At 38.5% G+C, this 20,858-nt stretch overlaps 3 protein-coding genes across 7 annotated transcripts; 2 read left to right on the forward strand and 1 right to left on the reverse strand.

The window, feature by feature from the left end:
- The first annotated feature begins 6,776 nt into the window (after nucleotides 1-6,776).
- Nucleotides 6,777-8,172, forward strand: LOC9311081 (60S acidic ribosomal protein P1-2). 2 transcript variants are annotated; one of them, XM_021023747.1, is made up of 4 exons: nucleotides 6,777-6,869; nucleotides 7,070-7,154; nucleotides 7,584-7,799; nucleotides 7,889-8,172. In XM_021023747.1, the coding sequence occupies exons 2-4, from the start codon at nucleotides 7,083-7,085 to the stop codon at nucleotides 7,940-7,942; spliced, it is 342 nt and encodes a 113-aa protein (XP_020879406.1). In that variant the 5' UTR covers nucleotides 6,777-6,869; nucleotides 7,070-7,082; the 3' UTR covers nucleotides 7,943-8,172. The 2 variants fall into 2 exon arrangements, with proteins under 2 accessions (XP_020879406.1, XP_020879407.1); XM_021023748.1 differs by lacking the exon at nucleotides 6,777-6,869 and adding an exon at nucleotides 6,871-6,941.
- Nucleotides 8,173-8,444: 272 nt separating this feature from the next.
- On the forward strand, nucleotides 8,445-17,430 carry LOC9308997 (vacuolar protein sorting-associated protein 8 homolog). 2 transcript variants are annotated; one of them, XM_021023555.1, is made up of 20 exons: nucleotides 9,388-9,483; nucleotides 9,617-10,011; nucleotides 10,102-10,410; nucleotides 10,532-10,771; nucleotides 10,840-10,939; nucleotides 11,006-11,163; nucleotides 11,239-11,872; nucleotides 12,421-12,485; nucleotides 12,564-12,665; nucleotides 12,778-12,920; nucleotides 13,247-13,302; nucleotides 13,429-14,075; nucleotides 14,179-14,369; nucleotides 14,468-14,774; nucleotides 15,245-15,538; nucleotides 15,617-15,726; nucleotides 15,913-16,249; nucleotides 16,347-16,769; nucleotides 16,845-17,061; nucleotides 17,139-17,430. In XM_021023555.1, exons 2-20 carry the CDS (start codon nucleotides 9,658-9,660, stop codon nucleotides 17,168-17,170), a joined length of 4,719 nt encoding a protein of 1,572 aa, XP_020879214.1. In that variant the 5' UTR covers nucleotides 9,388-9,483; nucleotides 9,617-9,657; the 3' UTR covers nucleotides 17,171-17,430. The 2 variants fall into 2 exon arrangements, with proteins under 2 accessions (XP_020879213.1, XP_020879214.1); XM_021023554.1 differs by having other exon boundaries at nucleotides 8,445-10,011.
- Nucleotides 17,431-17,942: 512 nt separating this feature from the next.
- LOC9308999 (MATH domain and coiled-coil domain-containing protein At3g58210) lies at nucleotides 17,943-19,627 on the reverse strand. 3 transcript variants are annotated; one of them, XM_021023556.1, is made up of 6 exons: nucleotides 19,519-19,627; nucleotides 19,305-19,434; nucleotides 19,045-19,190; nucleotides 18,685-18,967; nucleotides 18,429-18,595; nucleotides 17,943-18,308 (listed from the first exon to the last, which is right to left on the reverse strand). In XM_021023556.1, the coding sequence occupies exons 1-6, from the start codon at nucleotides 19,541-19,543 to the stop codon at nucleotides 18,163-18,165; spliced, it is 897 nt and encodes a 298-aa protein (XP_020879215.1). In that variant the 5' UTR covers nucleotides 19,544-19,627; the 3' UTR covers nucleotides 17,943-18,162. The 3 variants fall into 3 exon arrangements, with proteins under 3 accessions (XP_020879215.1, XP_020879217.1, XP_020879216.1); XM_021023557.1 differs by lacking the exon at nucleotides 17,943-18,308 and adding an exon at nucleotides 18,310-18,397; XM_021023558.1 differs by lacking the exon at nucleotides 19,519-19,627 and having other exon boundaries at nucleotides 19,343-19,421.
- Nucleotides 19,628-20,858: the final 1,231 nt, after the last annotated feature.

Below are 20,858 nucleotides of genomic sequence, written 5' to 3' on the forward strand. Positions count from 1 at the left end.
GTAATCATAGTGGGCCAATAATATCCCATTCTTTTTACTTTAAAAGCCATAGTCCTTCCTGATGAATGACTCCCACATAATCCTTCATGCACTTCGCTCATAACGATTTCGACTTCGGGCCCAAAAATGCATAATAGGTAAGGGTCACTGACACCTCGTCTATACAATGTGTTTTTTAACAGACAAAATTTCGCGCTAACGATTCTCATTTTTCTGGCTTGCCACTTATTCTTTGGGAGCTCACTTGTCATGATGTAGTGCTTTATTGGCTCCCTCTAGTCAGCCCCCCAGTCTTTAGCCGGAATTTGGTCAACCTTGTGAAATACCCGTGGCTCAGGCTCGGGATGCTCGTTTGGTTCAAGAACATCCTCCTCGATTAACGGCTCGGTTTCTAACATTGTTTATGGAATCACATCTTCAGCTAAGACAACGGGTTCCTTGTTTGATGTATTTGATCCCTTTGACTTCCTTCGTTTGTTGGGTGGTGGTTCGATCTCTGGTTCGCCACGGTCGCGTGCCGCTGCTCGAGACCTTGTAACGACGAGGGTTTCTTTACTGTCTTGAATGCTTCGCTCCGAAATGCATTCCACTAGAATAACTCTTTTCAACTCAGGATCTGATGTTGACGCCAATGCGGCAAGTGCATCCGCAGTTGTATTCTCTCCTCGAGGTATGCGGATTAATTCGAATTTCGAGAAATTTTTAGATAGATCCTTCACCACTTCGTGGTACGCCTCCATTCTTGAGTCTTTGGCTTCATAGTCTCCATTAAACTGGTTAACTACTAATTGCGAATCGCAATAAGCCAATATTTCCTTAGCTCCAACTCCTTGTGCTAATCGAAGTCCGGCGATCAGTGCTTTGTACTCTGCCTCGTTGTTGGAGGCATTGAATAACAACCGGAATGATTGTTCTAGAATTTCTGATGTTGGAGATTCCAACTTGATTCCCACTCCGGATCCTTGCTTTGTTGAAGACCCATCTACGTGTAATTTCCAAGTTTGGTTTTCCGAATGCTCTATCGTTCCAGGTATTGGTAGCTCGGTTAAGAAATCTGCTAAAACCTGAGCTTTCATACTGATCCGGCTTTTGAATTCTATATCTTATTCGCTTAACTCCACCGCCCATTTCGCCAAACGGCCGGACTGACTTGGACTATGAAGTATTGTTCGGAGTGGTTGGTTAGTTAATACTTCAACCGGATGGGATTGAAAATATGGGCGCAGCTTCCGAGCCGAAGTTACCACCGCGAGTGCAAGTTTTTCCATCATTGTGTATCTGGTTTCCGGATCCGTCATTGACTTGCTCACGTAGTAAATTGGTTTCTGCTCCCCACGGTCTTCCCGAACCAAGACTCCACTAACCGCGTGGTTTGAAACCGATACGTACAAATAAAGTTTTTCATCCACTTCCGGTTTGGACAATATAGGTGGAGTGGTTAAGTATGCCTTAAGCAGCCCAAAAGCTTCTTCAACCGTTGTACTTCTTTGAAGTTTCTTGGAGAGGGCATGTTTAGAAAGGCGTTAATTTGATTTGGATTGGCTTCAATCCCTCTTTCTGTCACGATATAACCAAGAAATTCTCCGGATGGGACTCCAAATGTGCACTTCGCCGGGTTCAGCTTCATTTGATATTTATTGAGAATATCAAAACATTCCTCTAAATGCTTAACGTGATCCTCTTTCTTTAACGATTTAACCAACATATCATCTATGTAGACTTCCATTGTTTTCCCGAGATGATTATGGAACATCTTGTTAACCAACCGTTGATAAGTTGCTCCTGCATTTTTCAAACCAAAAGGCATTACCTTATAACAATAGATACCTCTATCTGTGATAAATGACGTCTTTTCTTGATCTTCGGGGTTCATCATTATTTGATTATAACCCGAGAAGGCGTCCATGAATGTTAACAGCTCGTTCCCAGCGGTGGACTCTACAAGTCGATCTATATGTGGGAGCGGGAAACTATCTTTGGGACATGCTTTATTTAGGTCTGTGAAATCGATGCAAACCCTATCTTTCCCATTCTTCTTTTTGACAACGACAGTGTTTGCTACCCATTCCGGGTATTGCACTTCTCTTATGGACCCTATCTTCAAAAGTTTATCCACTTCGTCATTTACTATTTTGGCTCGCTCCACTCCGAGCTTTCTTCTTTTCTGTTTCACCGGCTTGAAGCTCGGATCTACGTTTAGCTCGTGACAAATTATATTTGGATCTATACCAGGCATGTCTGCTGCTGACCATGCAAACGATGTTTTGTTTCTCCTTAAAAGTTCGACCAAAGCTTCTTTTATTTGGCCAGTCAAAGTTGCTCCAATTCGGACTTTCCGATCTGGTTTGTCTTCTTCCAATACCACTTCGACTACTACATCCTCTTTTTTCTGCCTACTAGGAAATTTTTGCCTTAGTCCTTCTTTTGCGGGCTTTGTTAATTGCTATTGGATCTTCAAACGGTGGCTAGCTAAGTAACACGTCCGTGAAGCTTCTTGATCTCCCCGAATTGTTTCCACCCCATTTGATGTTGGAAATTTGATACATTGATGGTATGTAGAGGGGACTGCTTTCATTCGATAATTCCAGGGAGTCCCGAGGATGATGTTGTAAGCTGCGGGCTTATCGAAGACAACGAAGTCCACGATCTTCGATACCTTCTTGGCAAGGACCGGTAGCTTGATTGTTCCGAGAGACATGGCTGACTCGCTTGTGAACGCAACTAATGGAGACGGGGGTCCTACTATGTCTCCTCGGCTGATTCCCATTCTTTCTAGAGTACTTAAAAAGATCAAGTCGACCGAACTGCCTGTATCGATAAGAATCCTTGATACTTCGAAGTTAGCAACATCAAGGGTAATGACTAGAGCATCATCATGCGGTCTTTCGAGATGCCGTGTTTCTTCTTCGCTAAATGATATTGAGGCACCTCGAAAATCAACTTCTTCGCTCAAGCTTGCTTTGAGTAAGACATTTCGTCTATGTTTTTTGATGGAACTTATCGAATCTCGACAAAATTTGGAGCCTCCTAGAATCACATTGATCGTACCCTTCGAACTCCTTGGTTCTTCTTCGTTGGATAACCTTGGTCTTTTGGAATCTTGATCTTTGGAGTTTTCCTTTGCTTCGTGGTATTCCTTTACAAAATCTTTTATATCGAATTTGAAAAGATCTCCACTGGCCCAAAGCTCCGCAAGGTGCCTTTTAAGGACACTACAATCCTTGGTTAAATGTCCGGTTACTTTATGAATATCACAATATAAACTTTCATCGCGGGCCCAAGTGTTTGACCTTCCTTTTCCTTGGAATTGCTTTCCGACAGTACTGTTGAAGGGTTGCGACCCGAATTTTCTTGGTCCTTTGCTCTCCCTAGGCTCGAACTTCTTGGTAGGGACGGTAATTGCCGGCTTTTCTTGCTTATTTCTTTTGGCAAAATTTTCTTTCTCGTCCTCTACTTCCATCCAATTGTTTGCACGGAAGAGTGCATCTTGAATTGTGTCTGGCTTATGAAGTATTAAGTCTTCTTTAAACCTTGAATCATGTCGCAATCCTTTTCGTAGGGCAGATAAAGCTGATTGCTGTGAGATTCTTGGGAACTTTGACAGCACTCCTTTGAACTTGGTGATGAAAACTCGAAGTGACTCATTTGACCCTTGCGATAAGTTCCAAAGATCGGCATCCGAAACGCTTTTATCCATAAGGATAGAATATTGCTTTAAGAATACGGCTGATAATTCATCGAAATTGCTGATCGAACCCGGCTCTAATTGGGTGAACCACATTAGAGCTTGGCCACATAGATTTTCCGAAAAAGCTTGCGGTAACCTGCGTCCTCATCAGCTTCATCCAATTCGACTCTTCCAGCAGCGATCAGAAAAGCTGCGAGATAACTTTTTGGATCCTCCAATCCGCTGTAAGGGTCCAACTTGAGTTTCCGGGAATCTTTGATCCTCAAACTTGCAATTCGCGAGATGAAAGGTGTTCGCCTAGCTTCTTCAATGACTCGATTGATGTCTGGCTCCGAACTTGTAGCTTGATGAAATTTTGATTTCATTTCTTTTAATTCCTGGCTAACCTTCCTCATGGTCTCGAACTGGTCGAGGTTCTCCTACTCGTATTGAGCTGCAAGTTGTTCTTCATCTCCGAGCTGTGTCTCTTCTTCCAACGTCTGAGCTACATTATTAGTAGCACTCGGAGTTGTTTGTCCGCTGGTTTCATTTCGTGCAGCGGAACTTGGCGAGTTGAATATCCCTCTTCGGATTCCCACAAGGTTTCCTGCACTTAAAGAGCGAACACGAGTTTGTATAGTATTGACGTTTTGACTAAGAGATACCTGGGATGTTTGCAACGTATCGACGGCCTTTTCCACATCCGAGAACTTTTGTGATATGTCCGACATGGTTTGCTGCATAGCTTTCAGGGTTTCGGCCAATGATGTCTCAACGGCGTCTCCACCGGACATTGTTGCTTATCTCGGAAGTGTAATAAAGAAAAAATCTGACCACTCAAGAACCTTCTATCCCCACAGACGGCGCCAAAATGTGGATGTCGGATTCACACACTCAAGTATTTTTATTAGTAGGAAAGATTATTCTTGAGGGACAAAAAATAAGAACGTAAAAGGCTTATGAATACAAAAATTGCTATCGTATTTCTTGCTCGAGAGGAAGATCCCCCTTACATGGTCATTGGCCTTTGTATTTATACATAGAGAAACGACATTAAAATGGCTAATTAAGTATAATTATTCTCTCTTAAATGTGCCCGTTTTGATCTTCGACTTTAATGCCTCAACGTTTGAATTTGAATTGACTCTGATCTTCATGGGCCCCGCCTTTTGGCCCAAATGTCCTTAAACTGATTCAACCGTGATTTCGATGCCGGACTCATGCCGAAATGCAGTCACTTCGGATTCTCCTTGTGGCGATACCCACTTCGACTGTTCCCTTGGCTCATGGATTCGACGGGCTTTATCCTTTATGGGCCTTTATCTTGACTACGTGGCAATCTTTGGTTGGTCCCGGACTTCTGGTGCGGGATCCGACACCAACAATGGTAACCAATTATCAAAGCGGTATATGGTGTAAATTTTTTACAGTTACCAATCACAAAAGTTTTATCAAAAACGTTAGTAACAGTTTTATTTTTAGCTTTTTTGTACAGCTCGCTTTCTTACAGTTTTGCACTATTCCGATAAATCTTACAACTCTAACTACCAGCTAAAAAACTTGTACAATTTTTGGTTACTAATCAGACCCTTTAAGTTTTATAAACTTCTAACTTATATAGTTAATTGACAATAAATAAATATATGTATCCATGGTTCTTATATCACTCAAAGTGTTACCTCACTAGTCACTTCTAATATGTGATCTTTTTCACAAAACATCAAACTCTCATTACTAGTTTATTTTTTGAAATGTGAATTTTATAAGTATCATATTAATTAATTAATGTATAAAGTACAATTACCATAGTTGATCGGTCTTTTTCCCCGCTTATACATACATGTACAGTAAAACTTCTATAAATTAATAATGTTGGGACCATGAAATTTTATTAATTTAGAGAGGTATTAATTTATCGATAAATTAATAATTATTAATTTATAGAGAGATTTTACTAATTTTTAATTATTAAAAAAATTTCTATCTAAAAATAAAAAATTTCTATATAAGTAATATCTTTTTAAAACCAATTACAGGTAGAAAAACAGTTATTAAGTTTGAAAGATAATACAAATTTTTTTCCGAATAATAGAGTCATATTTTACATATAATATTTTAAATATATATCATAGTAATTCATATATAACATATATAAATTTATATCATATATATATTAAGTTAAATATACATATATATATTAATAAGTTTATACAATTATTAATTTATGATATAGATGGGACCATATTTACATGAGATTTTCAAAAAAATTATTATCTTATTAATTTATCGATTTATGTCATATTTTACACTGGTCCCAACTCGGGACTGGAAAAATTTATTAATTTAGAGAAGTTATTAATTTATAGAGTATTAATTTATAGAGGTTTTACTGTATATCTATATTTTTTTGTTGCAGCTTATTGCTGTTTCAGCAATCATTTGATTTTAGATGAACACGTTTCTGTCACGAGCTTCTATGAAATTTCGTGTTAAATCATAAATATAGACGAACAATGTAGATAGACCTAGCTATCATCTCTGCATACGGACCAACCCTTTGTACGCATGGTTAGTGAATATACCTACAAATATAAACTTGCGAGCGTAAGGTTATTACTGACGAATGACGATTCTTGTGATTCATGTTTCAAGAATTAATAAAGTTTAAACCGTGCGTAATCCAATATTCATCTTTTATCCTAAGAAAAAAACTGGATATCGTTATCATATATTTATTCATCATATTAAACCAAACCAATGATTTAAGTCGAAATGACAGCTTTCAAGCTTTGCTTATTGGCCAAATCTTTAGAAAAAAAAAGAAGAAAATATTAAAAACGAACTGGTGAAAGTCTCGTGCTATCACGTGCATGGAGCCAGTCAGCCAGATACAAGGACAGAGCCATCATCATCAGGTGCGAGATGGACCACCGTAGTCATTCCCCACAGCCATACACGTGGCCTTTGTACATCTAATAGTCAAGCATCTGGTCAACACTCTTCATCTGGGCTTCCTTACATCATTCATTCAAACCCTACCTTTTTTTTGTTTATCAAAGGCCCAATTGTATAAAAGTCAAAACAGTTTTAAATGGGCCTTTCAAGGGTTATTTCCAGCCCAATATTTCTGGAGCTAGGTTTATTTATCGTCGCCACTCGCCACCAAAGAAATTTGCGGAGGAATTCTAAATCGCAGTCTGAGGTATTTTTCTTGATCCTCAAACATTTCCAACACCTAAAGGCTTTTTCGTTACAGATTTCTCACCAATCTTAGGTTTTATTGTGCTCTTACGATACGCCTATATTAGTAAATTTAGTGTCCATTTAGGAATTTTCTCGTCTGATTTCTCGTTGTTGTTGAGATTTGAATCTGGTGTTTATTGTTTTTTTGTGATTACTTAGTTTTGCAGAGACAATGTCGACTGTCGGAGAACTTGCTTGTAGCTACGCTGTTATGATCCTTGAGGACGAGGGCATTGCCATCACTGTATCCTTAAATCTGTTGACTTTTTCTTAATCTCATGGCCTAGCTATTTGTTGCTATCTCTTGCTTTGGTTGGATCCGTTTTCATTATCGAGACAACATAGTGCATAAATGAGTGTTTATATGGAGCTCTCTTTTGATTCTATAGTCATTACCAAGATTCATGTTTGTTTTGGTCTAGTCATTAGTCTTGTTCTTTTAGGTGTTTTGTAGCATCATTTTAGATTTTTAGTCATTGTTCATTGCTGGTGTAGGGTTAGGGTTAGAATATGTTGAAACATGTTTATTCTATTAGTTTTGTTTTGTTGGTTCAATGTTTTGGTTAGGTATTTGATCAGTTCTTTAACATTGATGATTATTGAGCGTCATTATCCTGATTCAAGAAACAAATGTATGTCTTTGTTTTGTATCCTTAACCTTTATTATTATTAGTCTGATAAGATTGCGACTTTGGTCAAAGCTGCTGGTATTGAGGTTGAGTCTTTCTGGCCAATGCTATTTGCCAAGATGGCTGAGAAGAGAAATGTCACCGACCTCATCATGAATGTTGGTGCCGGTGGTGGTGGTGGCGGTGCCCCAGTGTCTGCTGCCGCACCTGCTGCTGCTGGAGGAGCTACTGCTGCTGCTCCTGCTAAGGAGGAGAAGAAGGTACAAAATTAAAGAACGAAAACATGATATTGTTATATCTTTTAGCCAGGTTTGGTTATTGATACTCTATGTTGTTTAATTGTTTGTAGGATGAACCCGCAGAAGAGAGTGATGGAGATCTTGGTTTCGGCCTGTTCGATTAGTTGTCTCCTTGTTTTTTGTTTTAACTCTTCCTATGTTCTATTGCTTTAGTTGCTTTGAGATTTTAAGTTTTGACATTTCGACACTACTACACTTTGGTCCATTTATATCATGTACTGGAGTTATAGCAATTGGCTCACTACCTTCTTTGTAGTTTATGAGAGTTATCTTATGTACAAATACATGAGTTTCTCTCTTGTTTTCTTGCTATTGAATTTGATTTTTGGATTCAGCTGCATCTTTCTTTCCTATCAAATCTCAGTCTATTTACTAATTTGATATTGAAATAGAAAAGAAAAACTAAAAATCTGAAAAGATTTGAACATCTGTTTTTTTTTTTTTTTTCCTCACAACGTGATAATTCAGTTAATATGCAGGTTTCATGAACCATGGTTTACTGATTATTACGTTTTACTGATTACCTGATTATATTAATGTTGTCAAAAAAATAAAAATAAAAACTGATTTTTGGAACTGTAAAGAACCTTCTACTTAATCCAGAGGCTTTCGTTTGTTTTCTTTCTGATTGACTCGTTTTAGCTGAAAATTAGAACGTCGGTTAGTGCCGGCGGAGAATGTTCGGAGTTGAGTCAGTCAGAGAGTTCTGATATACCAAACCGCTACTTTGAAGCTGAAGTCGCACATGGAACTCGATCTCGATTCGTTCCTCGTATCGGACTCAGACTCCGATTCCGATTTGGATTCTTCCTCCGTTCCTCACCGTACAGTCGACGAAATTCTCAACGCCTCCAGTTCTTCATCTCCTTCGTCTTCTCCTCCTTCTTCACCGCCGTCAATTAACCGGCTGAAACAAGACGATCCGAATCGCCGCTTATCAGAAGCCCTTACTAACGTTGCCGTGGTGAGACCTGAATCTGAATTACATCGCGGATTTCCTCCGACGCGGCGAAGTTCGACATCTTCTTCTTCTTTGAGACAGTTGCCTTTGCCGTCGCTATTCGCAGGAGTAAGGTCGAATGTGAAGCCTGGTGCGGCGCTTGCGGCGGCTGTGGCTGCTTCTAGATTGGTTCCTACTCCACACGCTGCTATTATCAAGTCAAGGAGAGCTAGCAGTGCGAGTAGCGAATTGCTGCAGCAGGTTTCAAATCAAGAGGAAGATGATCAGGATGTACTTTCTTCTAATGGAGATTCTGTTGGAGTTGCTGCTGGATCCGTTTCTGTTGATGATTTTCGTTCTTTCGGTGGAGAATCTCGGATGGAGGATGAGGATAATGGAGTTGCTGGTGTGGCAAGTCAAGAAGACGAAGCTAAAGTAATGGAAGTTCAAGCTAGTGATATTACTGAGAGCTTAGTTGATACCCGTGATTATGAGGCAAACTCAAAGCCTGACTTAGTCACTGCCTCCTCTGGTTTTGATGCTGAAGGAAACGTCTCTGCAGAGCAAGATGCGAAGAAGACAACGGAAGCCGGAAATGCTGCTGTGGATGACGACAAAGATGAGACAATGTTAATCGCTTCTTTGGTGGAGTCTTCAGAATCTCAACGTTTGAATGATTCTGAGGGGAACTGCTATGATGCTAAGGTAAGCAATGATGAAGACTCAAGTGTTATAGATGTTAAGAGTGATAAATCAGATATAATTATACCGGATTCTAAAGAAGAGGGAGGTGATGCTTTTATCCCTGATGATGGAAGCTCGATGTCTGGCATTTCAGAGCTTGTAGAAGAAAGGATTGTTGAGTTGGAAAACGAAAGGATGAGTAAAAGAGAGAAATTAAAATCGCAATCTTTTAGGAAGCAGCTTGTGTTGGCTGAAGAGTTTGAGAAGAAACAAGCATATACTGGTTTGCATTGGGAGGAAGGGGCTGCTGCTCAGCCAATGAGACTTGAGGGTGTTAAGATCGGTTCGACGAATTTAGGTTACTTTGATGTCGATGCTGACAATGTCATCAGCCGGACCATTTCATCGCAGGCATTTAAGCGAGACCATGGTTCTCCTCAGGTTTTGGCTGTTCATTTGAATTACATTGCAGTGGGTACGTCCAAGGGGGTCATTGTCGTTATACCAAGTAAATATTCCTCTGATACTGCAGATCAAATGGAATCAAAGGTTGTCTTTTACATCATTGCTTTTGTCCATTTTAACCTTACCTGGGTAGATATGCTCAAACTATTAATATTTATGTTTACAAAATTTTAGATGATTTGGCTTGGTTTACAAGGAGAAAGGTCCCAGTCCCCGGTTACCTCAGTTTGCTTCAATCAGATAGGGAGCCTCCTGCTAGCAGGTTATGGTGATGGACATGTTACAGTTTGGGACATGCAGAGAGCGTCGATAGCAAAAGTGATCACTGAACATACTGCACCAGTAGTATATGCCTTTTTTCTAGGCCGGGATTCTCAGGGTTCTCGCATATTTAAAGTTATTACAAGTGATACTAAGGGTGTTGTTTTCAAACACACTTTTTCTTGGGCCCTGCTGTTGAACATGTATACAGTGAAAACGCAGGTAAATTTATTATTCGAAGATCATATTTACTTGTGATTTTGTGTCTGTCTTCTACTGGTTTCTTGTTTAGCCTTACTAACTTTGAGGAATGGATTTGTACACCTTATTTTGACTGCATTAGTGTCTCCTTGATGGACAAAAAAATGGAACAGTCCTCTCGGCATCACCTTTGCCTGATGAAATTTTTGGAAGCTCCTTGGCCTCTTCTAAGGGGGGTAACTCTGCAGTTCCATCCAGCAGTATAAGTAGCATGATGGGAGGTGTTGTTGGGGTCGATTCGACTTGGAAGCTCTTTAATGAGGATTCAACTTCGGTGGAAGAAGGTGTTGTCATATTTGCCTCCTATCAAACTGGACTAGTGGTAAATATTTGTTGATAGTCAATTTACTGGTTACGCTTCTGGAAATGATCCTCTTCTGTTTTCGTCAGGTAAAGCTCATTCCAGATTTGGAGGTGTATGCACAACTTCCTCGGCCAGAAGGGGTTCGGGAGGGTTCCATGCCATACACTGCCTGGAAATGCTCAACAGGTAATTCTTCTCCTGGTATAACTGTTTACTTTACTTTTACTGTTTTACTTAAGTTAAAATTTGCAGAAAATTATTCTAAGGAGGCAGAAGATAGGGTTTCTTTTCTTGTCATTGCCTGGGATCGTAGAGTTCAGGTTGCCAAGTTGGTAAAATCAGACCTAAAGGAATATGCCAAATGGTCACTTGACAGTCCAGCTATTGGTGTGGTTTGGCTAGATGACCAGGTGTGTATACTGATGTAAATATTTTTCTAAGCAAATACATATTCATGAGTTTGCTGCTTTTCTCTGCATATTCAGTTGCTGGTGATCCCAACTGTGACGGGGCATTTGTATCTGTTCACAAGAGATGGTGTGGTAATTCACCAGACAAACTTTTTGGTGGCTGGTTCTTCAGGGAATGACATAATTTCCTATCATACGTACTTTACGAATGTCTTTGGAAATCCTGAGAAAGCTTATCACAACTCTATGGGTGTCAGAGGGGCTTCAGTATACATTCTCGGGACTGGGCATCTTGTTATCTCCAGACTTTTGCCGTGGAAGGAGCGGGTTGATGTGTTAAGGAGAGGAGGTGACTGGATGGGTGCATTTAACATGGCAATGTCACTTTTTAATGGTCAAGCTCATGGAGTTGTTGACCTCCCCAAAACTGTGGATGCTATAAGGGAAGCCATAGCACCCAGTTTAGCAGAGTTACTGCTTTCCTACGTAGATGAAGTATTTTCTTATATCTCAATAGCATTTTCCAATCAGATTGAAAAAAATGGAGTGACTCATGAGCCAAGCAGTGGAACCAATAATGTCAATTTAGAGATAGAAGAACAATACAATCGTGTTGGTGGTGTTGCCGTTGAATTCTGTGTTCATATTAACAGGATGGATTTGCTCTTTGATGAAATATTTTCCAGATTTGTGGCTGTACAACAAAGAGGTATATATTTCACATCTATATGTATGTGTATCAACTTCCTGTTTTGGGCTACATTTTATTACGGAACAGGGTTCAGTATCATTCCAACTAGGTTTACTACGTTAGGATTGAGACTAGTTCTCTATAGGTTGCTTGGTTCTGTGTCTTTATTCTTTAAACTTCGTAGAGAGCTTTGGTCTACCGATCTTGGAATATCTTATGTTGGTCTCGCCTTTGGGTTAGTCTTTTTCTTATGTATGCCGATTTTCATAATACATGTGTACGTGTTGTGCTGCGTGTTTGCATGTATATTCTCCAATACGGCTTAGAGTAATTGTATAGTTTGCTAAATCAAACAGCATAATACTTTTCAGATGGATAGAATGCATTGCTAATTATTATATTTTGATACTTTAAGTTTATCAAGTAAACGTGTTTTGGAATCTGCTGTACTTTTTCACCACAGTTTGATCTTGGTTTAAATCTCTTGATGACTATTAATTACTTGTGTCTAATGAGACACTATAATTCTCCTTATTTATTGTGGCAACTACTTTTGGTTTGTCTAGATACATTTTTGGAGCTTTTGGAGCCTTATATTTTAAGGGATATGCTTGGATCTCTTCCTCCAGAGGTATCTTTTGTGAAATTATAAGATATTTCCTCAAGAATGCCGTTATATTTTATTTTATGATTTTTTGTTTCATCTCAGATTATGCAAGCGCTGGTAGAACATTATAGCAGGAAAGGATGGCTACAAAGAATTGAGCAGTGTGTTCTTCACATGGATATTTCTTCCTTAGATTTCAATCAGGTCATGTTTTGTAGACAATTTCACGTGTCTCGTTCGGTCTTTTTCTTCAATAAGTTGATATGTTGATTTAGTATTATGGTTGAATTTTGATATTTTACTCATGGACACTTAGGTAGTCAGAATTTGCCGTGAGCATGGGCTTTATGGGGCGTTGCTCTATCTTTTCAACAAAGGGTTGGATGATTTCAGGTCACCTCTGGAGGAGCTCTTGATTGTATTACGGAACAGTGATAAACAAAGGGCTATAGCCATTGGGTATGTTATGTTAAGTCGTTGCACTTTGTTTTGGCTTTATAAAACTTTATGTGCAAAACTGATCTCGAGTGCCCCCTCCTCACTTGTTTCAGTCATGGACTAGAGGAAAACCTTAGAATTCAAAATGCCATTCATTTCCAACTAACATGAAATTAATCCTAGGACGCACCTATGCATATAACTAATTGCAATATTATTGTTCTCTAACAAAGGTTTGATTTCCTGTATGACGCAATAGTTGTTGTCTGAACAAAGGTATATTTTGCAGCCACATAACTGACGAGTTTTTTTTTTTTTTTTTTTTTTAAACTCTGTTCCTTCTTCAGGTACCGGATGCTTGTTTATCTAAAGTACTGCTTTCTTGGTTTGGCTTTTCCACCAGGTAGGATTCTATTATTGTTTCACTGCATGTTATGATCTGCAATCGACCAAATATGGTATCCGGTGACCTATAAACTTTTATATAGGCATTTTCCTCTCACAAACTTATTTTGAGTTTTATCTGCAGGACATGGAACTCTAAATCCTACACGCTTGCCATCACTTAGGACTGAGCTGATTCAGTTTCTACTGGAGAAATCAAACGCTCGTGATTCTAGTACATGTGTAACATCTCGATGGAATTATTTGAACCTCTACCATCTACTAGAAATGGATACTGAAGCCACTTTAGATGTCCTAAGATGTGCATTTGTAGAAAATGAAATGGTGAAGCATGAAAGTCACCTGCTAAAGTCCGGTGAAGTAAGTTTAGAGTCCAAGACTGATGGCAGTTTACCCGAAGTTAGCAACAATAGACTAATCCAGAATCTTATAGATGCTCTAGTTCATGTTCTTGACGGGGGCTTAAGCAAGGCTGATGAATCTGGCGATCCAAATGATTCAAAATCAGATAAAAATTGGCCTTCCAAGGAGGATACAAGTCATCTATTTGAGTTTGTTGCATATTATGCAGCACTTGGTAGAGTTAGTATTCCCAAGAGCGTATTGGCACAGATTTTAGATTACTTAACATCAGATCACATTCTTCCAACTTATAACGTGTCTTCTAAAATGAGAGAGAACCAATTACTAAACCTTCTGAAAGCTGTTCCGGAGACTGATTGGGATGTAGATTATGTAACACAGCTTTGTGAGAAAGCACATTTTTATCAGGTATCCTCTTGGTAGACATTCATCATTCCCCTATAGCGTGCTTGCAATGCTTTACTTTGGGATGTTGTCCTTGATCTCTGTTTATGGTTTCCAATTTCCCCAGGTTTGTGGCTATATTCATATTATCGGTGGAAGGTACGTTGCAGCTTTGGATAGCTACATGAAAGAGGCAGATGAACCCATACATTCGTTTTGTTATGTGAACAAGATGCTGTCACAGTTGAGTGGAGATAAATTCACTGCCTTTCAATCTGCAGTTATTTCTAAGATTCCCGAGCTTCTTGAATTGAGCAGGTAACTTTAGATTGATTTTATTCTCTCTCTCTCTCTCTCTCTCTGTTGATTAGTTAGGTCTAGTGGACTAATAATATCGGATGTCTGGCATTTTGCAGACAGGGAGCATTCTTCCTGATTATTGATAATTTGAAAGACAACATTACACGCATTCAAGAGCAGCTCCATTCTCATCCAAGAAGCTTGTTCCTGTATCTCAAGACTGTTATTGAGGTTCACTTGTCTGGGAGTCTTGATTTTTCTCGTCTAAGAAAACATGAAGCTGTAGATAATTCGGGTGAAAACATTAGAAGGGAAATACCCAAAGAGGCGGAGATTTATTTGGAAGGACTCAATGGCTTTCCCAAATTCCTCCAAGATAATCCAGTCAATGTGACTGATGACATGATTGAGCTTTACTTGGAGGTAAAACACTACACTTGTGAATCTCTCTCTGCGGTCATTCTTATCTTTTGAAGTCAAATGCATTCCTTATCTTTTCTATGTCAAATGGTAGCTTTCTAATAGATATAAGTACTCCTGCCAGTCTGCCTCTGAAAACAATATTTTGGTTTTTGTGTGACTGCAGAAGCCAGTGAGACAATGTTAGTCCGCAATAGGTCTTTATGTCTCTGCCAAAGTATCCCTTCCCTCTTCATCACCATCTTGCAAATATTATAGCTCTTTCCACTATTTTTCAGAATTTGCAAGATTGAACCCCCATTGCTTTTATTACAAGGGAAATTTGTTTGGGTTATTTGTCTGGAAAAGTGATAGTGCTTGCTAAATCGGCTTGTTTTTAATTGCCTCTTTTTGTCCTTTTTAGTGGGTCCTTGGGAATATTTAGCATCATCGAATCACTTCAATAACGGATGATTCTCTGTGTATTTTAACAGCTACTATGCAAGTACGAACCGAAGTCCGTCTTGAGATTTCTGGAAACCTTTGACAGCTACAGGGTGGAACACTGTCTTCGCCTCTGCCAGGAATATGGAATTGTAGATGCAGCAGCATTTCTCTTGGAGAGGGTGGGTGATGCAGCAAGTGCTTTGTCACTTACACTCTCTGGACTCAATGAAAAATATGTCGAGCTTGAAATTGCAGTGGAATGCCTAATGTCAGAAATGAAATTGGGTGCTAGCGAAGGAGCCAGTGTGGAACAATTCAGTAGTGCTTTAGAGTTGAAAGAGGTCCGTACATCTCTTTACAATAAGAAAATGTGCTCTACTTGGCTCTCTCTCTCTCTCATGCTGTTTATAATCCTTCAGGTACATGACATACAAAGTGTTCTGCAAGCCTGTGTAGGATTGTGTCAGCGCAACACTCCTCGTCTTAATCCGGAGGAGTCAGAGATACTTTGGTTTCGCTTTCTTGACACGTAAGCCTGATCATACACCTGATCTCTACTTATCAATTTCTTATCGTCCTAATAACACTCACGTCATAGTTACTCTTAAGCATATGCAATTAATATCATGTGTAGTTAACAAGCCTGAGCAAGCGCTCCTAGCTATTAATCCAAGGCAATGATGATCGTACTCTTGTCTCTTCGTGCTTTATGTAGTTTCTGTGAACCTTTGATGGATTCATATCGGGAACCGAGGAACACCGATGGAAGAAACAAAGGTCCTTTAGGTGTTAAATCATTGGAACTTCATGTCAATGAATCAGACGTTGCAATTAAGTGGAGGATTCCAAGATCTGATACGGCGGGTACACACATCCTGAGAAAGCTCATATCTCAATTTATCAAAGAGATTGTTGAAGGAATGATAGGATATGTTCGTCTTCCAACAATCATGACAAAACTCCTCTCCGAAAACGGTACTCAAGAGTTTGGTGATTTTAAACTTACAATATTGGGAATGCTTGGAACATATGGCTTCGAACGGAGAATACTGGTATGTACCTGATGCGTCTCTCTAATCATGTAATCTCGTGCATCGGTTGGCTGATCTCTCTTCAAATGTTCTAAAACTTTTTTTTTACCGTGGACAGGATACTGCAAAGTCTTTAATCGAAGATGATACATTCTACTCCATGAACTTACTCAAGAAAGGTGCTTCTCATGGGTATGCACCAAGAAGTTTGCTTTGTTGTATATGCAGTTGCCCTCTCACCAAGACATTTTCTGCTCTGCGTGTGCGTGTTTTCAACTGTGGCCACGCAACACATCTTCAATGTGAACCTTTAGAGAATGAGATGTCGTCATCTTCATCATCAATTCATGTCTCCTCGTCAGGCTGTCCTGTCTGTATGACCAAGAAGACGAGCAAAAGCTCTGCTAAAGGTAAATCGTTCTACCTAGATTATGGACTGATAAGCACAATTTCGTCAAATGCCGGGTCTTCACAACGTGCTTCGCCTTACTCATACGAGAATGAAACGAGCGATCATTCTCATAGCCAGCATATATCACGGGTAAGATGTTTATAATTCTAAAACTGAAAACCTCATTGCAATTAACTAAAAAATTTACACTGTTCAACGTTGCAGTTTGAAATCTTAAGCAACCTTCAGAAAGATCAGAGATTGGTACAGATAGAGAGCTTGCCTCGATTAAGGCTTGCACCTCCGGCTGTGTACCACGAAAAAGTGAGCAGACTCTCGGGTTTTACCCCGAAAGAGAGTAGCGGTAAAGACACGAAACCTGTAAAAACCGGACAGGGTAAGAAACCGAAAGCAAAAGGATCGATGTTTCGGTCAAGATTTGGTAAGTCTTTTCTTTTATAGGCCAAGAGTTGGTAACACATAGATATTTGATCCTGAATTTTATGACTGTGTTATAAGCTTTAGGAAAGGACAAAACGAGCAGAAGATAGGAGAAACTTCACAGTTTGGGGAACTCGAGAAGTTTTGTGGTGGGACTAAATTTTGTTTTGTGTAATTAGGAAAATTACTAACTTTATTAACTTGATGTATATTACCAAATGTAATAAAACTAATTATATAACCAATGTTCAAAAAATTCCCTAGGTTGGATCAGATGATATTTCAGCAAAAAAGAGAGCTCTCTTTGTAATACCTTAGCAATTAAGGTGATTCTAACGTATCAAAGTGTTGCTTTGTTTTGTTTTGTTAACTGCTGCATGCAATTTGGTTTCAAACTTTCAATGTTGTTGAAGGCATATGGCATAATTGAATAAAGTATTAAATAAGGTTTTCCGATTCCTTGAACATAATTAAAGCATAAACATGTGTGACCATCAATAATTACTATCCACAATGACTGAACCACTAAATTTTTCTTTTCTTTTTTCTTGATCTGTAAAATCTATTTGACGCTAATATTGAACCAAGTTTATTGTTTTTGCCTTCAACAATAGTCCGAAAGAATGTCAGATCTCCATGTCCAACATGGAATTAGAATAAAGCTCTTTTTTCTTTAATATTATGCTTGCTTGACAAGGAATTGTTTGTTTCTTCTTCTTATCTTTTTGATCCATAGAAGAGATCATGTGACGACAATTTCATCCTCTTAGTCTTAGCTTGGATTTGTTTGATTTGCAGTTTACCCTCAAGACAGAGGTTTTTACTAAGTAGATACTAATTGCAAGTGTGACTTTGATGACAAAAAGTGGAAGAACCTCACAGTTCCTAAAAACTTGGAAGCAAATAAACTGTTCTTCCTTTATATTATTTATTTATACAAACGACAAAAAGAGAAATATGACTTTGGCTAAGACTCGGTTGATGTAGTCCCACCTCCAAGTCATTACTGCATCAGTAGGTACATTCTCCAGCATTTTATTCAATACATTATAATATTTCTTGCTATATTTAGCTCACAATAAGGCTTATTAAAGCCAAGAAGCTAACAGTAATTAGTGGTAGAAATAACTTCAAACTCAACTCCCACATAAAGCTTATCCTTCACCAAATAAGGTTCATCTAGTTTCTCCAAAGGCATGAAATCCGCAAAGCCACTTTGCTCAGGTTCTGCATCAAACCACTCCGTACCTACAAAAATGAAAGATTACTACTATTTTACCATCACAAGACTTAATTTCCAAAACATATTCCTCCTAATAAAGATGGATCATATAAACCTGCTCTCTGTTTGACAAAAAAAAAATAAACCTGCTCTCTCAGCATGATTCCAGCTAACTTGATCCAATACCCGCAGCTTGAACCTCGCGTAAGTTTTTGTGTTTGGTGCATTCTTGACAAACCCTTCTGCGGATAGATACACAGAAAATGATTTGTCTTTTTCCTCATTATACCCTCTTGGATGAACTTTAATTCTCCTGATCAAATATATTGTGATGCATTTTCATTAGTATAAGGTTTTTCTAATCGGGAATAATAAGTTGTTGGAATCAATATATATATTTACCATTTCCTGGTTCCAACGACAAATTCATTAGACTGATGAGCCTTTCCAGGGTTGAAGGACGAGAACTTGCTCATCATCCAGGTAACTTTGTGATTAAGAGGCTTCTCAATTAAGCTAAAACATTCTGCTGTCCCGGGATTAGCAGGTTCAATCCCATAAAACTTGACACCAAACATACAACAATCTCCAATAAGGAAACCTTTTCTCTCAAGATCAGCAAAAGATATGAACCTTAAAAACCCCTCAGTAGCCGGTTCTGGATTTGTATCAAATTCATCTCTTCCTGCACATATAACATGGACGCCATATTAAACATATATACACACAGATATATGATGGAAGGGGGAGAGAGAGAGAGACCATGGGTGTGCCATTTTCGCTCTAGTTGACTGACGACAAAGAGCTCATATGTAAGCAAAACATTTACTGAAACTTGATTCATTAAGAAGATGGAGACATGAGTCCCCTTAGCACTTTTATGCCCATTTGGGTACACAGAGAGTGTCCTGTTATCATACCAAAGTCAAGAGAATGATATATTGAGGTTAATGATCATAATTGTTTCTTTGTTTTCTTTTGTATGTGAATAAGCATAATAAGAAGATCAAAAAGCTTCACACCATTTGTGACCAGCGAGATCGAAAACAGAGGATTCGACCTTTTCGACTCCATGCTTTTTGAGTAAAGAGAAGTTGTCTATCTTGAACAAGTGAGATGTTGTGTGACGCGATTTAAACAGTCTCACCATTTCTGTCGAAAAGAGAAAAATTATTAAAACTTGGAATGATAATGATAAAGACTAAAGAGATAAATAACAAAGTCATGTTTTATTACCTTCAATGGGGATTGGTCGCGACATTGTAAGAAGCTGCAAATGATATGAAACTGATTCTTCTTAAGTGGAGGAGACTTATACATACACATATCTATATGAAGATGTAAGTCTATTTATACAGGGACAAGAGTTTATAATTATTTATGGGGATCCCATGTTTTTGCTTATGTCTCTGTTTTGTCCCCAAAATTTATGGAATCTAACAAAAAATATCCACCGTGGATTACACGCTACAGTACACAGAGAGAGATTCGAGATTGATAAGCATTTCTACATCACATCTTTTGGGCATATATTCACGTTCGCACAGTCGAACTAAATTCTAAACTTATCTGAAACCAAAGTAGAAAGGGAAATCTACTTTAACGTTTCTTCTTTAAACTCGACCCGGAGACCCAAAACCCGCCTAACCTCAGCTGGTGTGAGTCTCCGATCCAAGTCATGGGTCCTGAGTTCTCTTCCCCCAAAAAGTCCAAAATCTCTAAGACCTTCTCCAAGTTAAGTATCCGTTTACTTAAGTTTCCCCCCTAGTTTGCAAACTTATCTCTCACTGTTCTCTGAGTCATTCCGGAGAAATTCGTATCTACAACATTAGTACCGAATTGATGTTTATTCAGAATTAGATAGTCAAACTTGTTCCTTAAGAAAAAAAGAACTCGGATTTGCAAACTAGGTCTTATTAAAATCATATCTTCTTGTATTAGCTAATGCATGGACTCCATGCAGTGTATTAAACATTTTTTTTAGGGCATTCTCATGATTATCAAAGTAAGTGAAAACGTTGAAATAAAAATTCTTCTTGATTGAATTGATTAATCTAAATGTACAGCAGTGGATATAAGCGTACTGCAAGAAAGACAAATTCTAAAGGAAAAAAAAAACAGAGACTAATTTTAACTTCTAAAACTAGTACGTAATTAATAAGAGGTCTCTTCTAAAACTCATCTCCAGTAGCAATGAGTAACAAAGAAGAGGAGAAAAAAACTGAGGTTTCTTCAAGCTCAAAGGAGAATGTATGAAGATGAGACTGTAGTGTATCACAATTCTATGTGATGATGAGTGTATTTTTTTTTTTTTTTTTTTTTTTTTTTTTTTTTTTTTTTGTGATGATGAGTTTATGTCAATACTTTTTCTCGAAAAAACTGAGTTTAGCCTTCTTATGAAAAGCAATAATCAGTTTGTGTTTTAAATCTATAAAGCTCTCTTAAGTGTAAGCAAAAGATCCGCATAAACTATGAGACTGCACATAAAAATCTCATAGTTTTTCCACTTGGCCCGATTTGGTTTAGTTACCAATCCCAATTAGTTTTTATTTCTTTGACGTGTTCAAATGTTTTTT

The sequence above is a fragment of the Arabidopsis lyrata genome (genome assembly GCF_000004255.2).
Source record: "Arabidopsis lyrata subsp. lyrata unplaced genomic scaffold ARALYscaffold_6, whole genome shotgun sequence".
NCBI classification, from domain to species: Eukaryota; Viridiplantae; Streptophyta; class Magnoliopsida; order Brassicales; family Brassicaceae; genus Arabidopsis; species Arabidopsis lyrata.

Excerpts from the sequence above, each read along its gene's own strand:
- LOC9311081 (XM_021023747.1), top strand. The coding sequence starts at position 7,083 with ATGTCGACTGTCGGAGAACTTGCTTGTAGCTACGCTGTTATGATCCTT. Across the intron at positions 7,155-7,583 it reads ACGAGGGCATTGCCATCACT|TCTGATAAGATTGCGACTTT; the intron begins GTATCCTTAAAT and ends TATTATTATTAG. Across the intron at positions 7,800-7,888 it reads CTGCTAAGGAGGAGAAGAAG|GATGAACCCGCAGAAGAGAG; the intron begins GTACAAAATTAA and ends AATTGTTTGTAG.
- LOC9308997 (XM_021023554.1), top strand. The coding sequence starts at position 8,584 with ATGGAACTCGATCTCGATTCGTTCCTCGTATCGGACTCAGACTCCGAT. Across the intron at positions 10,772-10,839 it reads CCTATCAAACTGGACTAGTG|GTAAAGCTCATTCCAGATTT; the intron begins GTAAATATTTGT and ends TGTTTTCGTCAG. Across the intron at positions 12,666-12,777 it reads CTTCCTTAGATTTCAATCAG|GTAGTCAGAATTTGCCGTGA; the intron begins GTCATGTTTTGT and ends ATGGACACTTAG.
- LOC9308999 (XM_021023556.1), bottom strand. The coding sequence starts at position 19,543 with ATGTCGCGACCAATCCCCATTGAAG. Across the intron at positions 18,968-19,044 it reads GCGAAAATGGCACACCCATG|GAAGAGATGAATTTGATACA; the intron begins GTCTCTCTCTCT and ends TTATATGTGCAG. Across the intron at positions 18,596-18,684 it reads GTCGTTGGAACCAGGAAATG|GAGAATTAAAGTTCATCCAA; the intron begins GTAAATATATAT and ends ATATTTGATCAG.